Raw genomic sequence first — 27,532 nt, forward strand, 5'->3', positions numbered from 1 at the left:
TATTAGGGGGCTCTAAAAAGAGCCGTTGTGTTTATGAAATGATTTTTTAGTGGTACCTACAAGTAAGTACCGATGCAGAGTCTAAGGTTCAAGAGGAAGACTCTGTTCCCTTCATCATTGAAGTGCACACCATCTGCTCTATAAATGTCTTGCATGTCATAACGCAAGTTGTTGTGGTAAATGGCACCCATACCATAGTCACGGAGGAAAGCAGAAACAGATTTGTTGACGTGCTTTCTTGCTTTGTCATCGCACCGCGTGCCCACCGTGCGTGCACGGCACTAACTGCGTGCTCACTGTGCGCGCACGGTGCGCGAAGCGCACCGTGCGCGCACGGAACGAACTGCGTTAAGTGGGCGCGCACGCCACGAATGGCGTAAAGTAACTTAGCATTTAAAAAACCGAACAAATTCACTGAAAAAACCATAGGTTTCACACACGTTATAGTTAGGAATTAGCATTTAAAAAACCTTGCAAATTCACTGAAAAAACCATAGGTTTCACACATGTTATAGTTAGCGGAAATTTTACTGATAAAAAACCAATGAAATTCCCCCGTTATAGTTAGTGCAGGCAACTATAACTCACGCGACCGCAATCTTCTGCTGATGACATATGTGTCTTTATGAAAAAAAAATATTTGTAATATATGTATAGCTAAAAATGTATGGAAGAAGACATGGGCAAATAAGTGTCTAAATACAGTATTAGCATCAGCAGAGGATTGCGGTCGCGTGAGTTATAGTTGCCTGCACTAACTATAACGGGGGAATTTCATTGGTTTTTTATCAGTAAAATTTCCGCTAACTATAACATGTGTGAAACCTATGGTTTTTTCAGTGAATATATATAAAAATAATCTACTGGCGGTCGCCAGTAGATAGTTATAGTTAGGACTGAGTTCCCATAGGAAATCTGAAAATTCTATTTTGAATAACTTTGGCGCTGGTTGACTTATCTTCGTGATATTTTCGAAACTAATGGGGCGCTCCGTTCAGCTCCTACCCTGAAAGTCTCGGGGTGATTCGTCAAGCGGGGGCTGAGAAAAAAGGGGGGTCCCAAAACACGTTTTCCCCATGCATTTTCCCATAGGACCTTTAGTCGAAGGTACAGCCCGAACGGCTGAACAGAATTACTTGAAATTTAGCAAAGAGGTAGTCCTAAGGTCGGGCATGTGCCTTTTGCATATATGGTGTAAATCCGTTCAGTAGTTCCTGAGAAAATCAAAAGTAAAATCATATATATATCTGGGCGGAGCCTAACCACACATCTCATTGTGAGATCTGATTGGCTGTCAGCACTTCATCCAAGAGGTGTTGGCAGCTATCCTGGGACCAATATACATGATAGCACCTCATTAAAAAGCATTGCAGTTAATAGAAGGTTTTAAGACTTTAGTTACATTATAAGTCATTTGTTGATGGTACCATACTCATTTTAGGAATTGTGGTATGTTCTCAGGTGATTTTACCATGTGAAAAAGCCTTCTGCTGGGATATCATGAATCATGTTTGAGAGAAAACTATTTTCACATGCTTTTCCCACAGAGGTTTGGAAGGTGATCTATAAGCTAAACTGAGAGCATGTTTTCTGTAAATTCACATTATCTTTCTCAGTCATGTGAGAATGAAGTCTGACATTCTCAGTAAAACATGTACATCCAACAAGGGCAGAGACTGTCAGTTGATTCTTTTGTTTTTCTACTGCAGCTTCCCAGAGTGTTCCAAAGAACAACTAGAGCGCTACCACTCCTACTTATGATAAACGTATGGCACACCTGAAGCCATCTTGATTGGAATAAAGTGGTAACTCTTAAAACATTTAATTTAAAAAGGAACAAAATGAGAGGGTTAATTTTGCCATAGAATGTATGATTAGTGCTGCAGAAAGAAAAATTAGGGCACATTTTGAGTGACTTCTCAAATCCTCTTCTATTTCATTAAAGAATTCTGACATGCAGACTGAAACATGCACTTTCAATACCAGCAGCAGACTTCCCTGGTGAGCAGTAGCTTTACTACAGTGATCTAATGAGCAAGTCAAGTCAAGTCAAAACAGCTTTATTCGATTTTTAAAAGAAAAACCATAAAAGCATACATATAAAATAGTTCATTTTTTACAAGAAACAGTACAAATTAATAACAATTAAAAACATATCCTAATTCATGGAGATCCTAAATCTTATAATGGTTTTAAGAAATGTTGAACCAGAGAAAATGAGGAATTCATCATCCAGCAATTGCAGTTTAACCAAAGCCACTCTACATTGCCTCAGCCCTAGTTTTTTTAAAACGGGTCGGAGCAACCTTTTCCTAGGTTCTGAGTAATATTTGCAAAAAAGGATACAATGCAGAGACGATTGAACGGAGACCTCGTCACAGGGACAGGGAGTAAGTTCCTTAGACCAACAATTCATCACAGGAAAAGTCACTAATCTAAAAAAGGCATCAACCCTAAATCGGGTTAAAAGCATTCGAGAATAGCAGCTAGGGGCAAGATTCAAGTATGGCTGTATGCCTTGCTTCTGAATAAGTAAATGGTTAGCCATAACGGAGCTCTTACATTTCTCCAGCAACCAGCGTTTCTCTGACAGAAAGATCAGGCATAATTTCTTAAGTTTTTTTCTTGACAGTTCTGCCATGGTGTCTGGGGAATCAAAGAATTCCGGATGGCCCATCTCAACAAAGAAACTTTTTAGATATTTAAACCAGGAGATTTTTGGAGACCCATCTAAGCCAAGACAGTCCTTGATTATATCCCTGTTCAAGCCCGTCTCAGAGGCCGACTAAACTTTGTGCCACAACAGAATGGGCTCTAGGTTAATGAGGTCAGAGATATAAGGTACGCCCAGCTCTTGATGACAAACGTAAGAGCAAGTGGACCCAGGTACTGCCAGTAAAAAACGAAGAAAAACATTTTGACAGATCTGGATGGTCGAGGCGTTTCCTATACCCCAAATTCCTGCACCATACAGTGCGGTGGATACACATTTGGCTCTATAAATGTCCAACAGTACTGATACAGGACGACCCCCTACCTTATTAGAGAAATGTTTGACGGCTCCTATAGCTCGTGAGAAGGCTAATTTTCTTGATTCCCTTGCTGCTAGCCAAGTGCCCTTTTTATCAAAATTAATACCCAGATAGGAGAAAGTATTGACAATTGCAAGTTTTGTGTCGGATAAAAAAGAATTGCAGCGAAGGTTCTTCTTTTTTGTGCAGCACATAGTAAAAGTTTTGCTGATATTGATCTTTAAACCCCTATTGCCCATGTACTCTGAGAATTTGCTAATCGATCTTTGTAGGCCGATTTGAGTCCGGGCCATAATTACAGCATCGTCTGCATATAAAAGAATGGGGATGTGGGAGTTGCCGATTTTTGGATAGTCCTGCTTATCTTCCAGGAGGTGAGATGCGACTGAGTTAATATATAGGTTAAACAAAAAAGGAGCTAAAATGCAGCCTTGTCTCACGCCCTTTCCTATAAGGAATTTGGAAGAGCACTCCCCCTTATCTCCGAAACGGACCCTAGCACCCGCATCTCGATATAATTCTCTGATAAAAATTAGAAGGTTTGGGTCCACACCCATGTCCTGCATGGTTAGCCAGAGTTTGTTGTGGTTGATGCAGTCAAAAGCCGAGCTTAAGTCCACAAATGTGAGGAATATATTTTCGTTTTTTGCCTCAACATATTTGGCTACTAGCAGAGCTAGATTCAATCCTTGCTCAATAGTTCCCAAACCTTCCCTAAAACCATATTGGAACTGGGAGAGAATACCTTTTTCGTCGGCCCATGTTTGCAGTTTATTAAGTATAACTCTCCCCGCAATCTTCATGAGAGAATCAAGTAAGGAGATCGGTCTATAACACTTCGGTGTGTTACGATCTCCTTTCTTAACAAGCATTTGCAATGCAATAGGTCTCGCATTTATACGAGTTTGAGCTATTGGCATTGTAAATGACAATGCTTTTTATTTAAGTTTGTTTTTTTTAAAACATAAATAAAAGGCACTGTCATTTACAATGCCAATAGCTCAAACTCGTATAACTGCGAGACCTATTGCATTGCAAATGCTTGTTTTCCTATGTGTTTACTTTTGTAAAAGCCCCTTTAAACATGTTAAAAGCTAATGCGCTGGTCCTGCGATTGCTGCAAACGTAAAGAAATAGACAAAAAAAATTATATTTGTTTACTTTTGAAGCAATCACACTACGTTTTAGCTTAACTGCCTTAACATGTTTAAAGGTAAAGCGCGGGAGCCGCAAATAATGTTTTTCTATTTAATTACTGATCCGAGTTCTAACTAAATTGAAACCTAAGTGCAAAAACGTTTTTTTTTAATGAAAACTGGTTTGTAAAGCACCCGCTTTAGCTTACGATGTTTACGCGTAAAGCGCTGGTGCCGCCAATGTAAAAAAAAAGTTAATAGATAGGAAAAAAGGCACGCGACCGAGTTCAGCAATCGCAAGGAATAAAAGAAAAGCGCGGCCACCATTATTAGTGCTCAGGCGTGCCGTGCTGGTTAAATAAAAAAAAAGTAAGAGTTGGCATGCTTGGAACTTTTGGCTGAAAGTTGCGAGGCGAGTTGTTGACTGCTACTTGAGTAGTGTCGTTAGTGACAAATGTTTGCCCCCATGTAGCAGGCTCCTCCTTGTCTGTGTGCTTTGGGTTGCATGCTGCGCTGCAATGCTCCTTCAAAGGCCTAGACTGCACTTCACACAGCTGTGTGCGTCTCAGTACAAACATCAGAAGTTTCACACCTCCGTGTTTGTCTCCCCACAACATGTGTCCCTCGCCCGTCCCTTTCTTTCTGGAAATCTCTATTACCTTAACAACACTGTACATTAACCCACTTGGAGATGAGAGACCTAGAAACTGGACGCAAGATCCCTCTAGGAAATATTGTCCCGATAGACATGAAATCAGCGCCTTGTCAAAAGCAAAGGGATGATTATTATTAGAAAAGATCTCGAACATATTTCCCAGTGTGCATTTTAAGATACATTAGCATGCTGGGTAACCGGAGTCTTGTCGATTTAACACAGCACACTTCACCTAAATATTGTACAGATACAAATTAAAACTTCGGCTAGCTTCAATCTGCCTGTTAATTTGTTTCCTCGCCCACCTCACTCTGGTCTAGGTACTGTGAGGCGGGCGTAGGAACCAGAGAAACAGGCAATGTGTGGCAGGGTCGCCATCGCCCGTGGCGTCTCTGAGAAAGGGATTGAGGTTTAGTTCTAAATAAAACGCACGAATTCGTGCTGCCTTCTGTGCTTTTATTTCACAAGCTAAAGCAGCTGCATGACCACGGATCAAGAATAAATGCGCAGCGAGGCTTTTTATTATTACGAACATTGTGAAGAAAACGCCTGCTGAGAGGTGTCCAATCAGGGTAGTGCTTTATCTCGCAAGCAAAGAGAAAGGCAGCAGCGGATAAATATCGATGTGAAAAATACAGAGCGCGTCGAAATATGAACGCACTTGGAATTCGCAGAAGCCAGTAGATTGTCCCTCCCAGAGTCGGCGAAAAGAAAAGACAAGCGCGCACTGAAGTTGACGAGGAGGGAGTGGGAGGGGGAGTGGGGGCGGAAAGACAAGCGCGCACTGAAGTTGACGAGGAGGGAGTGGGAGGGGGAGTGGGGGCGGGCACAGTGGTGCGGGACATCAAAGGGGCCCCGAAAGTGAAAGAAAACGAGTGCTTTCAGGCTGCCAAATGGTGCGCGCGCCCGGGGCACATGCACTGTAGTTGGAGGCCTGAAAGCACTCGTTTGCACTTCCAAAACGCGCTTACTATAAGTCTCGCCAGAGCAGCGCTAAAGCGCTGTCTCAGGCGAGACCTAAAAACGAACATTTCAATGACACTATAACTTGCTTTAAGCGTAAGATGCATATAATGGAGTCATTTAGAAAACCTGGCGTTCCACCATTGATCAGAAACGTCCGTCTATGTTGCTGCTAAAAATGCTGCTGAAAAATCCCACTTTGAAGTTTTACATCATTGCATGCACAAACAATCAGGCCCCTTGAAAGCCTTACAAATCGAGTGGCTGAGAAGATGCGAATGAAATGAAATAGGAGGCTGGCGGTTCCATTTGATGACGTATCATGACGTAGTGTATGTTATATTCAACATTACATATTGGAATGACCGTGAACAAACATTTTTTCTCCGTTTGTTAAGTTTTTCCTACCCACTGCAGGATGTAAACATGTGGCTAGGCCAATTATGTAATGAACTAAGCCCCCTGGAAGGGCGAGTTACCCCAGCCACTGAAATATGCAGGGCGCAGGCCACGACTTCGAAGGGTGCTTGGCAGTGTCCTCCTCGATAGTGTGGCGACTGGGAGCCTCAGCAGACCAGAGGCATGGTTAAAGGGTCTCTTTACTAACATGTTCTTGGGCACCACAGAAGGCCCAAACTTCGGGCTTGATTTGTAAAAAAAAAAGCGAAACAGACGTGCCAGGGCGATTGTCAGGAGGCCACTGTTGCCTGCATTACCCATTGCTCCCACTAGCGCTGCCAATGACTGTACTATCACTACTAGCCATCACACCCATAAAAAGTATGACAGTTTAAACTTTAAATATACATTAAAATGACTAATACATGCCCCTGAAGCTATTCTTATAGTTAGGTTGCGGGTATTAGTGTTTTAAATGCATATTTAATTATTAAACAACAGATGTTGTGCTCCTCAAAAGAAAACACGACAAACAGCGCCACCATGTGTCGCTGTCATAAGAGCCGATGTTAACAATAAAGTGCCAGTGAGGAGCACCGGAGACCACCGGTTTGTATTAAGCACGGCCCCTCCTTCAGTACAGAGTGACGCTCCTGAACCTCTCTCGGCTTCCGTTAACTCTCACTCAACGCATATGTTATTGAACAGTGAAGGATATGGGCTGACTGAGCCCTGCACTGTTCAGGCCGGTAACCTTCAGGTCATGCGAGGGCGTCCATCTGCATAGAGTGCATGATTCCACTAAGCTTTTTTACTGAGACACAAGGGAGCTCCTGTCGCTCATAGACCAGAACTGCGCGTAAGCAAATTAGTATCCGAAAGTGCTGTGGGTCCTAAGCATGTCATAAGCACCTGCGCTTTCCATCCTTTATTAACATTATCAATTACTGGCCAAATTAATTTGGTAAAGTTTATATAACACATGCATAAGTAAACTATTCCATACAAAAGTTTTCAGCGAGTTATCGAAAGGACCGCTGCTCAAATAGAAACGGCACGACTGCTGAGAAAGTCAAAGACGACAAGGCAAAACGCCGCAAAGCGCCTTAAGGCACCAAAGATTACACATCTGAAGGGATGAAACAAATGTCTTCTGTCTAAAGTAAAACGTGTGATGATATTAAGATCTGCCAAGCGTAACTTCCAAAGACAGCTTCTGGACCGGTTGCATCCGTCAGATTTGAATAAAATATGAAAAATACGGCGCATCGCGAATAGACTACTGAAAATTAACCTTTTTTTAATAATTATTTCCCATTTTTCTTTGCCTTCACAATACATCTAATGAAAAGAATGTCACATGATGCGATATAGACTCTTCGTTTTCCTGCCTAATTAAGTGTGAAGCGCTCTGCTGTTGCCAGTTACTTTTGAACACTGGGGAACTATCGTCCTAGCAGTTGATAGCACATAGTCTAACGACGAGTAATAATGTGGATTATTTGATAGTGATCTCATAGCCTCATCGATCATTTTTTAATCGCTATCAATAACATGTTACTGTTTCCCAACTGAACGCACTCATCTTATTAACATCTAAAGAATGCAATGCGTAGGGTTCTTGTAAGGATTCCAATTTGTGACTTACACAGAAGCATAACAATCAGTGTGCAGCAGGTGCAGGGGCACCGGGCCCAGGGACCCGCGCGGCCGGTTGCACTTCACTATCGCTTTATTGTATTACCTAACCAGCGGTTGAGGCGGAGTGGGGGCCTCGATGCGTGCACTGGGGCCCATGCCACCCTTGCAACGCCACCGGCCAAGCATGTCTCATTCTCTCTGTCCCCCCTCCCTCCCTTCAAACCCTTAACTCGTTGAGTGCAGATGTGTCCTGCACAGAGGCGCAACTAGAGCCAAATTTCGGGGGGGGGGGGGCTGAGCAAATATTTCGGGGGGGGGGAGCTGAACTTTAAGCAATAGGCAGAGCGGAGCTGCAGGGGCTCTTGGAAGGGGTGAAACAACAGCGAGGCCTCATTAACATGCAAATGGTCTTTAAAAGACCTGTGAAGTGCTCGGGTGCGGCTGCTTTTTTGCCGGGGAAGCTGTCTCATCCCGGGCTGCCACACACGACGGGGGGGGCTGAAGCCCTGCGAGTCCAAAGGGTGTTGCGCGCCTGGTCCTGCAATGTGTGTTTGTTTTGATTAAAGCATCGGCACACTCCCACTGTTGTTGGTAAGAAGCACAGCACGCCTACCACGGGTTGTTTTCATCGTGAAACACTAAAGTACAAGGGTTTTTCAGATAGTGCAGGAGAGGGTCAATCATGGAGGGAGGAAGGGAGGCGGCCGCGAATGTGAAAGTGATCGCGATCGCGATCTAACATCAAAGCGCGAAAGTGAAAGAAAACAAGTGCTTTCAGGCTGCCAAATGGTGCGCGCGCCTGGCGCACATGCACTGTATTTGGAGGCCTGAAAGCACTCGTTTGCACTTCCAAAACGCGCTTTCTATAGCTCTCGCCAGAGCAGCGCTAAAGCGCTGTCTCAGACGAGACCTAAAAATGGGGACCACGATGGCTTCCTGCCAAGTCCGTGGGAAACCCACTTTAGTAAAGCTGTTAAGAACATTGGTTAAAAGAGGAGCCCATAACTTATTGTTTGCCTTATATATATCCACGGGTATTCCGTCTGGGCCCGGAGCCTTTCCCGCTGGGCTCTTATCAATGGCTATCAGAACTTCGTCAATAGAGAAGGCAACGTTAATTGGAAAGTGCAATCTATCCTGTAATCTTAAATTTTTCCCCCCTTCTGTGACTACCGTGGGGTCTTCTTGATAGAGTTCCCGAAAGTAAGTCACCCAAGTCTCTTCAGTGATTGCTATTTCAATAGAGTCTGTTTCATTATTAGTAAAATAAGGAGCGTTCACTGCTTTCCAAAAGGCAGTATTGTTTTTAGATTGACAGGCTTCTCGGAGGGTAAGCCACGCATCCTGTTTAATTTGTTTCTTCCTTTTTTTAACTGCCTTTTGATAAGCGGATCTGGCCGATCTGACATCCACCATTACTCTGGGGTCTCTCTTTAGTTGGGTCAATAAGTAGGCGTGAGTCCTACTACACTCTCTGTCAAACCACCTCTTGGTTTTGTTAGCCCCATGATGAAGAGGTTTTGTAAGTAGATTCCCAATTTCCGCAGAGATACTAAGGAAAGCATCGGTCACTTTTGCAGGATCGGCGCTCTCAATTAGACAAGTATTGAATTCATCTACCCTGGAGCGGATTAAAGTACCGAGAAAGGCCGCTGGTTCTACTTTGTCCCATTTTAAGGCATAACCATTCCTCCTGGCAAGCCGCAATCTATGGTTATATAGATTCTGAACCGTGGAATCGGTGTTGCTTTTAGCCTTCGGAATGGCCAGGGACAAACTGAGGGGTAGATGATCACTCATTGCTACCTCGCGTAATTCAAACGAGCAAATATAGTCAGAATAGCGTTTAGATATAAGCAGGAAATCAATGATGGAGTTACATCCTCTGCCTATAAAAGTGGGGCTGAATGGGACTGATGGAGAACAAAGTTCGTTAACAAAACCCAAATCCAAGGAGAAGAGTATGTCGTTTAGATTTTTTCCTAAAGGGGTGTGGGAAAAATGTGCAGAAGGAACGCCCTCCCTTTCCACCAGGTCACATATGTTTTGATCACTGAGTGGACATAACGTGTGATTAAAATCGCCAGTCCAAATAACACAGGTATCAGAGGAATCCTTGTTGTCCAAGTTTTTTAAGGATTCAGTTAGTTCCTTAAGTGTTGAGGCCCACAGATCTTTCGGTATGTTGTTATAAAAATTTATCAGATCTATATGTAACTTTCCCCCAAGCGTGATGTGCAGAATTTGGTAAAAAGCAGAGACTGGTGCAAAGGAGATTTTTATGTCTTTTACACAGTTGGAAACATAAGTGCATAGACCCCCTTTGTTTCTCCCTCTAGTGGTGGGTATTGCAGGAGTGTGATAAGTTCGGTAGCCCATCATATGAATGGGATCAACCGTCCAACATTCCTGGAGGCAAATGAACGAAAACGTTTTCAAAAAAGTGATACAATTTGTGTCTCCTAGTCTGGAGGACAGACCTGCAATATTCCAGGACAAAAGGGTGAGGTCAGAGCATGTGTCAGCCTCTTGCAAGGAAGGAGGAATAGAAATTTCACAAGAAACAACATTGACAACCGGACCACTGTTTGGACTTAAGGGATAATTCGGAGTCTCTACCGTCATAAAATTGCTAAAAGTAGTATCAGGATTAACCCGAGGGGGGACTATCAATTGTGCTGTCTGTGGATCAAATGATTTTAACTCATCCTTATTTACAGCCTTCCCTACAAGTTCTGAGGCTGGGGGGTCATTCGGGGGCAGTCAATCAACCGCATCTAGGCAACTGTACCTATTTGCGCATGAAAAAGACTCCAACCAGTCCTGGTCGGTTATAGCCATCCCGCCTCTTTCGGAGTTGCCGTTAGCTTTACCTCGTCCAACCTGAACCCACCAGTTGTTATTAGCTTGGGGAGGATAGAAATAAGCAAGTGGGAAAGGGGTAATGCTGGTAAAATGTAAGGAGGATCGTGTCTGTTGGATGTGTTTAACCGCATGAGGGTTGCTAAAATTGATCACAATACAGTCCCCTGTTGTATCTTTGTTTCTTCTGCCCACCCAACTAACTCTCCGCACAAACAGAATCTTTGCGTGGGTGCCAGGAGGGAGTGGTCGGTTGTTATTGAGCCAATGCATTGTTTTGTTCTTTAGCTCGTGATATGACTCAGTAACATTAGCTCCAATACAAGGTACACCCGTCAATACAATAACATATGGGTCGGATTCTGGTGGAAGATCTAGAGTGGGTAGGTTATGTAAATAAAAAGCATTGTCATTTACAATGCCAATAGCTCAAAAACTCAAGCTGAGTGGTTAAAACAAGACCTCCAGACAACCTACAACGTTAGCAAGTACGACCCACGGTCCATTGTGGTAGCACGAACATTCAATAGGTGAGATGAGGAAGGCAGGTACTCACTGTCTGTTCCTGTAGTCCGCCACACGCCACTCTATTGTTTACAGAGCATCACAGTTGTGCACGCGTTTCCAGTCCCCAATCCACGATAAACAGCAGAGTAAAAATTGAACAAGCCGGGCCACGGAACGGAAAGCGAGAGGCCAAAATTCTAAGGGGACTATGTGGGCGTGTGACACTAGGACCCTCGATCAGTGCTCCGTCGTAGAAGAAGGACTAAAAAGGATAGAAGCCTTTTGAAGCTGGTTAAGGCTAAACAGGGTGGCCATCTTACAAAGACACAGTTGTGGATGAAGTGGAGGAGAAAGCGGACCTGCTGAATAATATCTTCTTGAATTTTGATAGTGTTTTTTCTTAATTGAAAAAATGAACTAACTTGTAAACATATTTATGTACTTTTTCAATTTTCGTCCTCAGTGGGAATGCTTTAGTTTCACATTGGAAAAAAAATGAAAATTAAAGATGGACGATAAACGGATAGTTGACGGACGGCGAGAGCGCACTGCCTGTGGCGTAAAGCTTGAGTGCAAGTGAGTGGTGCGCGCGCAGCAATGATTGGCGGCTGCACGCGTGCACGCTCACGTGCACTCAAGCTTTAGGCCACAGGCAGCACTTTAAAAATCCCAACTATAAAATGTCTCTCCGAGCCAGCGCATGCGCTGGCATCAGCGAGACCTAAAAAGGTGGCTCTGCCAAGCACAAATGCACATCTAATGAGAAAGTTCCCGGATATACTAATAAAAAACAGATAGTAGTTGTGTTGCTATCAAGGTACTAGCCACCCAGCCACCTGGAGGGTACAATCCCTAGAGAAAACCCTTGGTCTGAACCTAAACAAACAATAAGTACTGAAGCACACGTCAGTAGTCCATACAGTGATGCTAAATCATGGCAAATAAGACAAATATAGTCTGTAGTAGCTCTTCTTCTTTTATGCGTGGTGTTTATTTTCCAGTCCAGCAAAGCAAAAGGGCAGCCGATATGGATTTTCGTCCTTTAGACTTTTTCAAGGCTAAAACGTCCTTTCCAAGCAGTAAGAAAAAGGACCGTATGCAATTTTGGCTGTTGTAGATCAAGAAAACTGTGACCAGCTACGTCTAGCCTTATGCAAAAAGCCTTGCATGCGAGAGAGGTATGTTCTGCACACAAGCAGAGTCATGTGTGAAGACTGCTAATCTCCACTCCGTAAAAATCGTAGTGCGACAGCGCAAGCAAACAAACTGAGTTGCCACAAAATACAAGGCTGAGTCCCACCCAAATTGGTGGGGACAGATGAGGCCTTGATAAGCCTTAAACCAGTTTCAGCGTCAGTCGTACGTAGGGGAAATGTCGGGGTGTAACCTATATATAGAGAGTCGAAAGAACCACAACACAGAGGAAGTGATATAGAAATAAATGGAGTGAAACGTGTTTAATACAATGATGAACTGTAGAACAAAGAATGCAATATATTTAATTATATGATCCTGCAAAAAATGTTATGTAGGTGAAACTGCAAGAGAAATCCGAGTAAGATTATTAAATGAACATAGATCAGCAAACAGAACAAAAATGCCCCCTCCCAGTACACTGGTTAGAACATGAACATGAGGTGAGTGATTTGAAATGGTGCGCTTAGGGAAAGATTACTGGGACAATGAGAGGAGGTGATTTGGAGAAAAAATTGCAAAAAAAGGGAGCAATTCTATATGAGTACGTTCAGTACACACACACACATATATATATATATATATATATATATATATATATATTCTGAATAATAGAGAGGAATGGGAAAAAATATTAAGATAAGGAATATAAAACATAAATAAGTCTGTATGACCAATAAGAGAAATAATGTGCTGCGAGTCGTTTTGATTTTATATTATGTGAGGCTTTTTATAGCTATTTTTATAGGTTTAGAAATTATAAATGGAATATACTCTCTGGTGTTAATTAAATTATGTGGTATAAAAATGATTATGAAAAGTCTGTACTTAATAGAAAAAACGATATCGAAAATAAGTATCTCTTTTATTATTGCTCTTGTCGGATGCTGTACAACTATAACTGACAATATCCCTGAAAATATAAAGAATGAGCAGCTGTTAACGGGAGGCTCATTATTATGTAAAGATTTATATGTCAGTCCGAGTTAATAAGATTTAATTAGAAAGAGGGGATAATGCAATCAAGACCATTGCTTAGGTTAAGATGGCTGCCAACTTTAAACGTAAACTGTTTGGACCCGAAAGTTAATGAATCCGGGATTTTAGTTGATAGTTAACAACAATACATAACTATAGTTTATATTTACATGTAATGTTGGTTGATGGTAAATACAATCCAGATTAGGAAGCAAATGGAAATACGACTACACAATAGGGTACGAGGATCAGTCTGACATCAATATGGCGGCCATCTGAAGACGTTGACGCCCAACACACTTAGTGAGCAACGGGCTTATAAAGAAGCAATAATCACTTAAGCTTGTTTGATTCCCGAGGACTCGATCGGGGAGGCGAGGCGGTTACACTTAAACAGTAAGAAAAGCAAAAGGTGATTATTTCCCTAATAACGATAGCGCGAGGATTTTTTTTTCCCGATTTGCCTATTTTATTATTTTATAATGCAATTTGTTACTCCGTTATTGAGTATAGATGGAGGTACGCTTTAAGAATTTTATAACCAGCCCACCCCGAAATATTAGGTGTATGTGACTAACGATGAGGTGTATAAGAAACTCTGGTTATTCTAGGTCAATGGAGTTGATATGTTTTATCAACACCAAAGACCAGTCATGAGATATGAATGATGATTATTTCTTCACTCAAGGCAAAATTAAAACATGACTTTGTTCTCATAAAATATAAACAGAATAAAAGTGAGGTATGGTATGTGTCTATATTTTTTTTAATACTTTTAGAACACGAGGGCATAAAGAAGACCCACATAGAACTAAATAAAAAAATAGAAGGGAAAAGTAAAAAAAATAAAAAATAAAATTTGGAGAACATCCGCCAATAATTGAAAAGCGGTTCCTGTACCTCATATTCCCAATGAATGAATTTATATGTAAGCGCCAATATTAGACATGGCCGGTCCGCGGTAGATGGGGTTCCCTGGGCTGAAATCACCCCTTGAAGAGGGGTGCGCGGTCCCTCCCCTATTACAAATAGGGCAGGCCCTGGGTGATGGGGTTCCCGGGGCCGAAATCAGCCCAGGGAGCTGGGCCTTGTGGCCCCTATTGCAATAAGGCCAGGCCCCAGGGAATGGCCTGGGGAAGGGGGGCATGCAGCCCCCCTCCCCTAATAAATTATTATCATTATTATTTTTTTTAAAGGCCGGCCCAGGAAAAGTTACCAGAGGACCCTCTGCTTTCTCAACGACTCTGTAAAGGGGCCTACTGTTGCACAACATACTGAGGGATGAAGTCCAGTTGGCTGGTGAGGGTGCTTGTGGGCCAACAACACCTCCAGTAAGTCCCACACAGTGGGATTGCTGAGAGGTTGGAGGCCACGAGCCCTTTCCCCACCACTCTGCAAAAACGGCTCCTAGCGCACTATTGGTTGGGGGATGAAGTCCGCTTGAATGCTGAGGGCCAACAAACCCTCCTGTTACACAGTGGGATTGCTGAAAGCTCCTGGAGGCCCACCCCCTTTCCCTACCACTCTGCAAACGCGCCTCCTGGTGCACCTCTGGTTGGGGATGAAGTCTCCTTTGATGCCGAGGGTTCTTAGGGGCCAAGACCCCCCCATTACCTCCAGTAAGTCTCACACAGCAGGATTGTTGAGAGCTGGTCGGAGGCCCAGCCCCCTTTCTCCACCACTCTGCAAACGAGCCCTCGTGGCTCAATCTCTCAGTAGTACACCTATCAACAGCATACCTTACGGAGAGTTTCTCTGTCTGAATCGTAATTGTTCTAGCGAGGCTGATTTCAAAATTGCTGCCGCAAATTTCATCACAAGATTTCAAGTAAGGAGATACAATCAGGAAGTGCGGTTATCTGCACTTCAAAAAGTGGAAAGAATTCCCAGAAAAGAACTTTTAACTACTAAAAAAGATGCCAGTACAGTTGATAACCAGACGAAAGATAACGAGGTTAGCAAATTCCGTATGATTACAACTTTTTCGGATGATGCTAATGTCCTCAGGAGAATGCTGCAAAGAAATTGGCATATTCTCCAAACTGATTCTGTGATAGGCAAGGATATCCCTGCGGTACCATTGATCACTTTTCGTCAATCGAGGTCACTCAAAGATAAGTTGGTCCAGAGCCATTTGTCATCTAATACACTGCTGACAAGTGGCACACTCAAAGATATGAAAGGCTTTTTTCCATGTGGAAAATGTAGGGCCTGCATAAACAGCAAAAGAACTTTGAGTTATAACATTGAGGGAGTGAAGAGACCCAAAAAGATAGAGAAATTCATCACATGCTCTACCACCCATGTGGTTTACTGCTTGCTATGCCCGTGTGGGCTGAGATACATTGGAAGTACCATCAATAATGTCAAATGCGCATCCTTGAACAGCGCGGAAGGGAGAACAAGAGAAGTTATGTCTCCTCTTGCCAACTCGGACTCTGGGAATTGCGCACAAAGGGATTGTGTTATCTTTGGCAGCGCATTCATGAGGACTTTGTATTGAAAGGTAAAAGCTGCACTTTTTAAACGTGACATTCTAGTTTTACACTCTACAGTGCACTTGGATTATTAAAACTGTGATTTGGGACGCTATCCAGTAAAATTGTTATCATTCACAGTTCAAGCATTGTGCATAGCTTGTTACCAGACTGTGGCACTTTAATTCTATTCAGCATTATTCTACACATGCCGCAGCTTACAAGAACATTCCAAGTGCATGTTGGGAAATGCAGTATTGCATCAGGTCACGTGAACACTGTGCTCTTAAGAGCGTGAGCTCATTCCCTGTAATTATCCTCACCTGTGAACAAGGCCATGACTAACGGCTGAAACATGCAATAGACATTAAAAGTGAAAAAGTGCTAAAACAGTGAAAAGTTAAAGAAGTGAATAAAAAAAGATGTATTGCAAATATAAATAAAAAAATTAAATGAAACCAGAAATAAAATTACTTTCGAGGTGGATGTGCAAGGGCAAAATTGAGTCACTTGCAGTGAAGCGAGCCAGTGGCTCAAGTGAGCTGCCCCACGCTGTGGTGAGTGGTAGCAAAATGTGTTTGCCACTTGCACAGCCCCTTGGGTGCAAAGGGCTGAGCAAAAACCCCATAGAGTATGTGTATTATATATATATATATATATATACATATACACTAACACATACACACACACACACACACATACATATGTATATATACATTCATACATTTACACAAATATATATATACGTACATATACATACATATACACACATATGCACATATATATATATATATAAATAAATAAATGTTGATTGGCCAACGCCACAAAAAAATTTTGATATCCAATTTGTTTGAAACTGCAAGGCCCGATGGTGCATAATATATTATATAATGTTTGAAGATAGAAATCAATCAATAAAGATAATTAAAAAAAAATTCAAAAGCAAAAAGATGATTAGAACTTTGTTTTTACGATCTAAAAATCGAATGGGATCAGGGCGCTTATCACCATTTAAGTCTACAGTAATTTCGGATTGAAACTGTGTTTTCTGATCCAAATAAACATTATGAATTTAGAGTGGATGAGTAAAATAACAAAAATGCTCAAACCAAATTCTCAGACATTATTTGTCAGTTATCTTGATGGCAAATGTGTATCGAGAATAGGAACACGCACAAAGAGATGACTGGAAAAGCAATGTACTTGTTAATATAAAACATGAATGCATATAAATTGGTACCTCTCCAACATTATTTCTAGTTCCAATTCCAGAAGAATCTTCCAAACGAGGTTGATTAGAGCGTTCTTTTCCACTGCTAATAGAAAACAGATGAAACGTAGTTTTAATTTTGGGGCCACAATTAATGCTAAACATGCAATATCACATTGCAATTACATGTGCCCTGTTTTAAGACCGCAGGTAGACTTTGGCCCGCATACTGAGGACTGTGGAAACTGCAGCCGCCAAATGCCAATATTGCAGGGTACGATAGTTACTGATGTGCAGTTTGGAGCTGTGCCAAATTTAAATAACGGAATAGTTGATACCATGTTAATGTGTCGTTTTACCGAGATGTGCAAACTTGGACTTCGTGCATTATGCTAACACAATTTTGTCAGGATTCACCTGGAAAAAATCACGCTGGCAAAACCCCGGCCTTTGCTATTAACGCCAACTTCCTATCTGTGTGTGAATCAGAATTCATGCACCCATCAGAATGAGGGAGCTTCATGTCTGGAAGCCAAATGACACATATGCTATCGTAAATAATTACAGTTTGCAGATGCTCACTTAGGTAAAACAGCCTCTCAGACTGCCATTTTAATCTTCTTAGTGTACCTCAGGAGTTTAACACAAAGTGATGGATTGTTTTTGAATTAGGACTAGCACTCACTATGAATGTAACCACAGAAGGCTGCATGTTATTAAGTTGAACAGAGCCAAAGACAATTCATTGTGGAAAGTGTTCATTTATTGAGAACAAACTATGTTGAGCCAATTCCTTCACACACTGCATCGCACCTCTTTCTTGTTTGTTTCCCAATTCCCACCATCTCCCTTTCTTATGCCTGGTCTTCACCCTAGCATTACTGACCGACTGAGCCTGGATACCAACAGATCAGTATACCAGATCCTCCTCACCTAGCGTGGCGTGGTCAGAACAAGCTGCGCGCATCCCCTTCTGCAGGACTCTGGAAAGAAGTAAGATTGGCAGAATTGCATACAGCAGTTGCTGAACCAGATTAACCTAAAGGAGGTGCCCAAGGAACCAGTCAGAGGGAAACGTATGACACAAACCAGAGGACACGTTCTGTTCTGGGCCGTGGCGAAAAGTCACATATGTAAACCCCAATCTGGAGAAGATCACCCAAGTCTTGTTGGGGTGCAGCTCAAACTCCTGAAAGACTGCAGACAGTGCATCCGCAATCACATTGAGGGAAACTGCTACATAAGCCAATACTGAGAAGATGCCCCAAAAACTGCGCCCACTTCCAAAAACGAATTGCTTCCCAACACAGTTAGCGACCTCACACCACCTCTTCTGTTGTTTTAATGGATGGTGTTGGTGTTTCATTATAGAATCTGAATGGAATCTCTCTGATATTGATGGAAGAAATACATTCATAGGAAGGCGAACCACTCAGGATTTCAACACATTTATGTGCAGGCACTGCTCAGACACTGACCACATGTCCCGCCACAATATAGTCTAGATGGGCGCCCCAACAAGGAAGCATTCATGACCACAAATACCGCAAGCTGTAAAAGGCTGAAAAGCCAACCCAGCAGAAGAAGTCTATACACAAGTGCAGATCCTGATGCAGCAAATGGAAAATCTGCACCCGATCTGAGAGACTTCCTTAATGTTGTAGCCGCTGCCTCTTCTGACATGAAGGATGGACTCTCATCTGCCACGTTGGGAAACACCATAAGGATGCACAAGGACATGAGGCCTAGCAGACACAAGACCTGTAGGCCCTGGCTAAAGCTCGAGTCAGACACCTCTGAAACCTTTCCCAAATGTCATGATGACTGTGCCTTTACCAGCTATAAATCAAAGGATAGAAATGCATGAGCTCAAGACATCTCCAGTGAAAGTGCTAGGACTTCCAGGGCCTTCCTAAGGATGCCTGATGCTGTTGTCAGTTTGAACAAGGGGAACTGCAAACTTATAATTGTGGACTCCCCACCATTAACTTCAAGCAGCAACAGTGGGTGGAACAATTGGAAGATGAAAATAAGTATGCTGAAGGTCCAGACACCAACCAATTTCCTGAGTTCAAGGACAACAGGAGCATCAAAGACAGCAGCGTGATCTTGTCCTGTCAAATGAACAGGCAACTTGAGTGCGAGGACATGCGAGTGTGGAGGGAATCAGCTGGGTTTAAAGCAGTAGAGTCCGCAGAGGATAGTGGGGAATAGATTAGCTGCTACTGCAATTTCCAGATCCTTCTTGAAAATCCTATCTGTGAAACAGTCAGGAAGGCATTTGGGTTCAGCTTAGAAGAAGTATGAATAGCCAGACTCTCTGTTGAGAAATGGGAGGCCAAAAAGTGCAAATCAACTGAAACAGGCCTATGCCATCTGGCAATCGGTCAGTAGACTGCTGCCCTGAAAAGGGTTTTTACCATGCAGTCATTACTGTATGCAGCAGAGCCTCACTTGAACAGAAGCAAAGACTTTGAAGAACAAGTGGAGTATGGTAAGATTTCTGTCAGAATGTTAGACTGCATGTCAAATTCTGACACTCTAGTCTTCACATCATTTGTTACTTCAAAATAATTGTGTGGCTTAAATAGCCAGTCCCCAACAGGGGGGTTAGGGGTGCGGCCCAGCTCTTTGCCAGGGCCGGTTTTCGGCCAATTTTGTTACAGGGCCGATTTTGCAGCTATGCTGTAAAAACGCCCCTGTAACAAAGACGGCCCCCAGGGGCCCAAAACCGCCCCCCACCCGTGCGGCGCACCGGGGGATTGCCCGGTGCCCGCTACAGCCAGTCCGGTCCTGGTCCCCAAGCACCTGAAATGAACGTAAAATAGCAACAATATTCAGCCAATTGGGTTAACAAACGTGTAAACAGGTCTCCTTTGTACAGCAAAGGTTGACCCTCAATGCATCAATTTGGCAGGACCCCATATATTCAGTAAGGTTTGACCTTACGTATTTGCTCACCGCAGCCAGAAAAAAACAAGTTACTTACCTTACACTGTGGTTCTCCAGTATTGATATCTTTTATACATTCACATACTTAAATCTTCCCAGTCATCATGGTGGGAGTCCCACAGTAACAGTAATATAAGTAGTGCTAAAGCATTAGCATTAAGAATCACATTGAAAACAACAGACATCTTTAGCCAATTCAAATTGTTTCAATACATTCAAACTTTAACCAATCAAAGCAGAGACCCTGAAGAACCTGCAGAGCCACCATACCTCAAATTTCATGCACAAGTGTAATAAAGGAAAAAGAGGTATTACAGTGGTAAGCCTCGATAGGGAGGAGGGAGGGTAACATGTGAATCAATGAAAGATACCAATACTGGAGAACCACAATGCACAGGTAAGTGAATCTTTTTTCTACCGGTATTGTATCTTTCATAGGTTCACACACTTGAATCAGACTAGTAAGCGGTATCCAGGAAATGATGGAGGAGGGCAAGGCAAACCATCCCACCATGATAAAAATAATATAGCAAGATTAGCCTGAATTTAACACAAAGACTGACCTGAAAAATACTGCTTGACGAAACCAAAATAAAGTTAAAAGATAATCAAAATTGTCATACCTTAGAAAAATAGGCGCCACAGCCTGTCCAACTGCCACATCTGCCTTTCTCGCCTTTCTCAGGGAATCCAGGCAGCAGTGCTTCATGAAGATGTGGGCACTAATCCACATTGCCGCTCTGCAGATGTCAGGCAAGAACACTCATGCCAACAAAGGCTGAAAAAGCAGTGACTTTTCAAGTGGAATGTGCCTTCACCTTCACAGATAGTTGTCTTTTTGCCTTCTCATGGCAGAAAGCGATAGTCACAGACACCCAATGGTGAGGCGAAATAAATCAGGAGTTAATCTGTCTATCTGAAGATTTTGGTTCTCTCTAGGTACAACTTCAGATAACGTCGGATGTCAAGAGAGTTTAAGGCCCTCACCAACTAAAGACTGTTTACTGAAGAATGTTGGCAAAACGATGGGCTCATTTAAGTGGAAAGACATTGGCACCTTTGAGATGAATTTAGAGTTAGTTCGTAGGACGACCCTATCATCATGAAATTGCAAATATGGCTCTTAAATTGTAAAAGATTGGATTTCGCTTATCCTTCTTGCAGAAGTGATAGCCAAAAGAAAAGCTACTTTCCAAGAGAAAAATTTCAAGTCAGCTTTGTGCATCAGTTCGAAAGGGGATCTCATGAGCTGTGATAAAACTGTGTTTACCTGCCAAAGTGCAGGCAAGGCTCAACAGGAGGGTAGAACTGAAAAAGGCCCTTCATGAATTCCCTAACCAGTCTATTGGACCATAATGATAATTGCCCAGAACATCTCCTGAATCTAGAGATGGCCGCTAGATGAACTTTAATAGATGAGTGAGTGAGTTCTGGCTTTGCTAGCTGCAGCAGATCAGTGAGAATCTGCCCTGGTATAAATCAAGAGAGTATGAGCGAAACCTCTTCCACTATGCAGAGTAACATCTGTTTGTGGATGCAGCACAAGCGTTTCGGAGAATTGATTTGCACTCCTCAGTAAGACAGAGCCCCGAACTTAGTGTAGTGAGGAGCCAAGCTGACAAATTGAGAGAACAAATTTATGGATGTTCAATTTGCTCCTCGTTCAGCTACAGATTTCCTGCTGGCTGAAATGGGATATGTGGTCACTCTGATAGGCAAAGAAGCTTGGTGAACCAATACTGCTATGAACACACTGGGGCTATGAGTATAAGACGGCAAGGTTCCCCCTTCATCTTGTATATGACCTTGGGAATGAGCGGCAATGGAGGGAATGCATGTGCGAACATCCTTGTCCATGCGAAGTGAAATACGTTTCCCTAAGACCCTGGTTAGGGGTTCTAGCTGGCATACAAGTTGCACTTCTTGTTGCGACAAGTGACTAAGAGATCCAGGTTTGGAAAATCCCAGCGCTAAAAAACTAGTCTTAACTGCAGTTGGCTGAGCTCCTACTCGTGGCACTGCTTGCTTGTCCTGCTTAGGGTGTCCGCCTGTTCATTTTGTACTCCTGGGACATGTTCTATTTTCAAGGCGATATTGTTGGCTATTAACCATTCCCATAACTTTTGCACTTCACCGATAGAACCTGTGACACTGTCCCTCCTCATTTGGTCAGATAAAATACGGTTGTTGTGTTGTCTGTTCTCACCAATACGGACCAATTGTGGAGCCTGGGATGGGAAGCCTGAAGACCTAGGAAAACCGCCTTCAGCTCTAGGATGTTTATGTGTGACTACGCTGCCCGACCGGTCCATTTTACGTGAACCTCCAAGTCCTGTAAGTGAACTCCCAATCCTTCTAACGAGGTGTATGTCGTCATCAATACCTGAGATAGCACAGGAAGGAATGAGAGACCCTGAGAGATATGGTCCGCCAAGACATTGTAGACTTCATCTGTGGAGTAGGCAAAATCTTGCCCTCGAAGGGCTCCTTCGGTTCAAATGAGCATCCAGCTGCTCCAGTAGTGGCCGCATGCAAAGATGACAGTTTGGAATCAGTGGGATGCAGGATGACATCATCCCCAACATGGATTTGTACTTTCTTACAGAAGTGGACTCTCTTGCGGATAGGGATTTTGTGACTGATTTTAGATGGAGAATCATGTCCTCTGTGGGATTATTTTTTTTTACACTTTCATATCTAGTATTACTCGCAGAAACACCGCTGATCTGGATGGAATTAGAATTAGAGAGGATTTTTACTTGTTCAGTTTGAGACCCAGAGACTTGAAAAGACGTAGGCAGGCCCGAGTAAACTGCTTTGCCAAGTGAAAAGTGGGGCCCTTTATTAACCAGTCGTTCAGGTCTGAGAAAACCTGGTGTCCCGAACGTCTGAGAAAAGCCACCACTGGAGCCATGCATTTGGTAAAAAGTTTGGAAGTCAACCTCAACTCAAAGGGGAGCACTTTGAATTGGTAATGGCACCCTGCCATCTCAAACCTCAACAACTTTCTATGCTTTAAGCATATGGAAATATGGAAACATGCATCAAGCAGATCCAGGGGGGTCATGTAGTACCCTGTCTCTACCAGTTGCAAAATCTCCTGCAGGGATGACATCCTGAATGGCTGTTTCTTGATGAATTTGTTTAACAGCCTCAAATCCATTACTTGCCTCCACTTTCCTCATTTTTTTTCTGATGAGGAAAAAATTGGAATAAGATTCCGGATTGTGTTGATTTAGCGGGACCTCCTCTATTGCATTCTTGGAGAGAAGTGATCGGATTTCCTGTGTTAGTAGGGACAGATGGTAATGTGATGATTTGGAGGCTTTTGAACAAATTACATGCTGGATTACGTCTAACACCCATCTGTTGGAAGAGATGAGATTCCAATGATTGTAAAATTTAGAAAGGGGATTGTCGAATTGAAGTGGGACTGAGGTGACAGGTGCCTGCGTTATATTACTGTCTCCTGGAACTATTCTTAGCCTTTTTTCCAGCGGAACAACATCAACGCAGTTGCTTCCTGGAGTAGGTGGACGCTGTTGTTGAACTGTAGGGTTGTTGCACCGAGTAAGGGGCTCAAAAACTTGGCTGAGATATGGTAGATATGAGTTTTGCTGTAACGCTGCTTGGAAAGAAAATTGACATTTGCCTTTGCCACAAAAAGACTGCAATTGCAAAGTGGCCAGTGAACAAGCGGTTTCAGTGTCCAATTTTATGGACTATAATGCATCGTCCACATGCTTACCAAACATGCTCTCTTCATCAAAGAAAAAGTCAAGGATATTTGTTTGCACCTCTGGCAGAAACCACGTTGCTTTCAGCCACCCTTAGCGGCGCAATACTGCCGCCCCGGCCATCTGTCGAAAGGCCATAGATGAGATGTCCAGGGCAACGTCAATTATTCCCGAAGAGGCCTTTTCCCCATCCATCAGGATTTCTCAGGCTTCCTTTTTCTTGTCCTCACGGAGGTACTCTATCAACACTGACATGTCAGACCACATCTGACAGTCCTATCTCCAGAGGATGGCCAGAGCTTTGGAGGCTCAAATATAAGTTTTACCAATGTTGCCCAGTTTTAGCTCTCCTTGTCCGGAAGAGCTGAGCACAGTGAGGATGGAGTTGGCAAATTGTCCGGAGACTAATATTTTTTGTCAAGCTTTAGGATAACCACAGCCAATAAAGCTGGTGCTTTCATTAATTTTAATCCCTCCTGCCATGTAAAGCCAACAATAGGGATGGACCTTGTTGTGCGTTGGGCCTCGGCTTTAATTTTGTAGAGAAAGCACCCTGTTTAGCTGGAAGAGGAAGATTGAAGCATTTGAATGCTCCCTCCAGGATGTCATGGAAGCTACTGATATCGGAGTAGGATTAGTTGAGGCTGACAACAGAGCCACGTAATCGTCCCATTCGGAATGATCCTCTGAATCAAATTGAATTTCCTCTTCCCCAGGCTGCAGATCACCATCACTGTCAGCTAAAGTGTCCCTTATAGAAACGGGTGACAAGATAGGTCTTTCTCCTTGTGATCTGGCAGGGGTCTTTGAAGTAGAGGCAGTCTCTGGAATGTCCGGTCTTGAAGGTGGTTGGCAAGTTGGGGGCATTGGCTTTGGGGAACCTCTTGTAAAAATCATTGATCATCATGCGCAAATCGGTGACTAATTAAACAGGGATGCAATAGAATGTCCATGCCCATTATGTTGTTCTTCCTCTGGTTCCTCGTATGGGTAATGCTCTTAAAATGCGTCATACTAGAATAAGTGATCGTCAGCGTTTTGGTAGTCGACGTTGTAGATGTCGTCGCAGGCGTAGAATGGGATACCTGAGACGATATAGGGGCCGACGACGGGGTGATCTTCATTGATGGATCCGTCAACGTGTGGGTATTCTTTGTCGATGGGTCCTTTAAAAGAGGAGCAGATGGAGGTGAGGAGACACCTTCAATGAGTGGAAAAAGGCCCGGCCAGCTCCTTCCTTCTCGATCTCGCAACACTGCCCTCCCTATTATTATATGATTTAGACTTCTAAGAGTCTCTGTCAGATGGCGAGAAGCCCTCATTTGCCTCCTGTTTGCTGACAAATATACACTTTCCTCAACCTCAGACTCTGATTCAGATCGTGCCTTCTTTTTCTGGAGCCAAAGAAGCAGCCTGGCTTCACGATCCATGAGGGTCTAAACTGAGAAATGTGGCTTGTGCTGAGGATAAAGGCAATATAAACCTTCATGTGGGGTTCCTTCGAGAAGAGCCTTAATTTCCCCCAGGACTTACAAGGCATGAAAAGCCTCTTTTTGGAACCCTCAGACATGATGAAAATAGGATATCACCCCACCAAACTGTAGAGCAGATGTTTCTTGGAGGTTTGGAGATCAACTGGATAGCTGTCAGGTCAAATGCTGAGCTGTGTAACACTGACTGAGTAGAGCTCAGGGGAGACCCCCTAACACACAATGTGCGGTAAAGAATCTGAGGTAAGGTGGCTCTGCGGGGATGAGTCCTTCACGGTCTCTGCTCGGATTGTTTTAAAACATCCAAACTTAAATCAATGTGAAGTGGCTAAAGAGGTCTATTGTTTTCAGTGCGATTCCTAATGCTAATGCTTTAGCACTACTTATATTACTATTACCGTGGGACTCCCCCCACCTTGACGACGGGGAGGATTCAAACATGTGAATCTATGAAAGATACAATACTGGAGAACCATTTTTATATTGAAAGGAGGTGAAGACAGATAACAGCAGCTAGGGGCATTATGTCTTCATTCTGCCTATAAAATATTGAGGAAAGGGTCTTAATTATCCTTCTTAGGCAACTCTGTCTTTTGGGCCCGCACCTCATCTCACCTAAAGCACTGAAAACAAACATAAGTCAGGCCTCAGTGAGGCTAGACTGACAGAAGTTTACAATAGTCACAGACTTTCTCAATGACATTCTGTCAGATTTTTGTGTACATTTTGTATGCATTTAATTCATTTAGAAAATTTTATATGGGAAGGTTTGTTGAGGGGTGAGCTGTGTCGGTGAGACAGATCATAAGTGGCAGTCACAAGCAGTTTTCTGTGGGCCTTAAAGTCCCTGTTCACTAGGAGGAGAGGTTTTGGCAGAGGGCACTGAATTTTATAGTGAGGAATAGTGTGCGCAGGACGCTCTGAAAGCTAGTAGTGGCCAGAGAGGGTGCATAGCCTTGCAACAGGAAGTCACAATTAGCAGTAAATTCTCATATGAGCCACTTTTCTACAACCACTTTCTGCCCCTTCCACACTGGAGCTCCATGCGTGTTAAAAGGCAATGGACCATTTATTTTACAGTGAAGTCCTGCAGGTGATTTAATAAAAATGGATATTTATCCTCTAGATGATAATGCATCCTATGCTGAAATGGAAATTGCCTTCTAGTCCTGTTTCTAGATATGTTTTGAGAATTCTACCATAGTGCTATATCTTAATAAGAATTATTCTCCCAAGAAGAGGGCTACTGCTTTTCCTATTGGAAACAAGCAGACAGATAACACCCCATATGGCAGCAGGAATGGCTTAATAATATCATTTCTAATGGTCTAATCTTACTGACAGCCCATGCTTTCAAACTGTAATGTCAAGGAAAACACCACTACTGATCTCAATTAACTATTAAATGAAGGTTAGTAATATCATAATTAACATTAGGTTCTTACTCTGGAGGCACATAGACTGGCGATTCTTCAGGAAAGGGTAATTGGTGTCCAGGCTCATGTTTACGAGGAGTACTTGTGTTAATGCCTTGACCATCAGTCTTCTGTTTAATGGCAGCATCAGGAAGTGATCTGCCACTGATTTCAGGGGTAGCATTTACAGAGTTCACCAGGCTTCCGTTACACTGGAGGCTCAAAGCTTGAGCTTCATTTCCAAGGGTCTCCATTCCTACATTTAATTCACCAAGCTTTTGAATAGATCTGCAAAAAAAAAAATATAGATTAGAGGTAAAGTCTTGCTACTTGAAAGTATGATACAATGATAATACAAATTCTAAATACATACACCAAAACACACCCGAAAACATTGCATTCACACGAACCTCAAATACTTCGAAAAAGAATTTAACTACTAGAGTTCTAAATATTCACCTATGTATCCAAGCATCAACATTCATTTTCAAGGAGGAGGATTTTTATCCAAGTTTACTCCTGACACCAAGATTAAGGTACATATCCAGGCACAGCAATAGAGCACAGCCTTTATATTTAAAATATTGTTATTGCCATAGCTTTCCTAGTCTGGTTGCATCTTACTTTCTCTTTTTAAATCACAGGATTGGGTACTGAGAGAACATTCCTGTGGACCATCCTTTAACTTCGGATAAAAAAATAACAACTCTGGGATTCAGGCCGCTTGCATCTTAACAGTCCTATTAAACAGACTGTTTGCTTGTGGATACGCTCTTGGGCACAACATCAAACTAATACATGAGGCGAACGATATCGTGAGGGATCTTCCTCTCTGAAGCATAAGCAAAGGATCAGTGCTGAAGATTCTCATGAAAGCCCACTCC

The 27,532-nt window shown here is 42.8% G+C and overlaps 1 protein-coding gene across 1 annotated transcript in view; it reads right to left on the minus strand.

The window, feature by feature from the left end:
- Positions 1-27,532, minus strand: part of WDR47 (WD repeat domain 47) — a 294,267-nt gene that overhangs the window by 82,078 nt on the left and 184,657 nt on the right. Inside the window, exons 8-9 of the mRNA XM_085602213.1 lie at positions 26,679-26,936; positions 17,085-17,160 (exon numbers count right to left, since the gene is read on the minus strand). Of these exons, the coding sequence (XP_085458339.1) occupies positions 17,085-17,160; positions 26,679-26,936 (334 nt within the window). The remainder of the gene's footprint in view (positions 1-17,084; positions 17,161-26,678; positions 26,937-27,532) is intronic.

This window comes from Triturus cristatus, chromosome 4_2, assembly GCF_964204655.1.
Source record: "Triturus cristatus chromosome 4_2, aTriCri1.1, whole genome shotgun sequence".
NCBI classification, from domain to species: domain Eukaryota; kingdom Metazoa; phylum Chordata; class Amphibia; order Caudata; family Salamandridae; genus Triturus; species Triturus cristatus.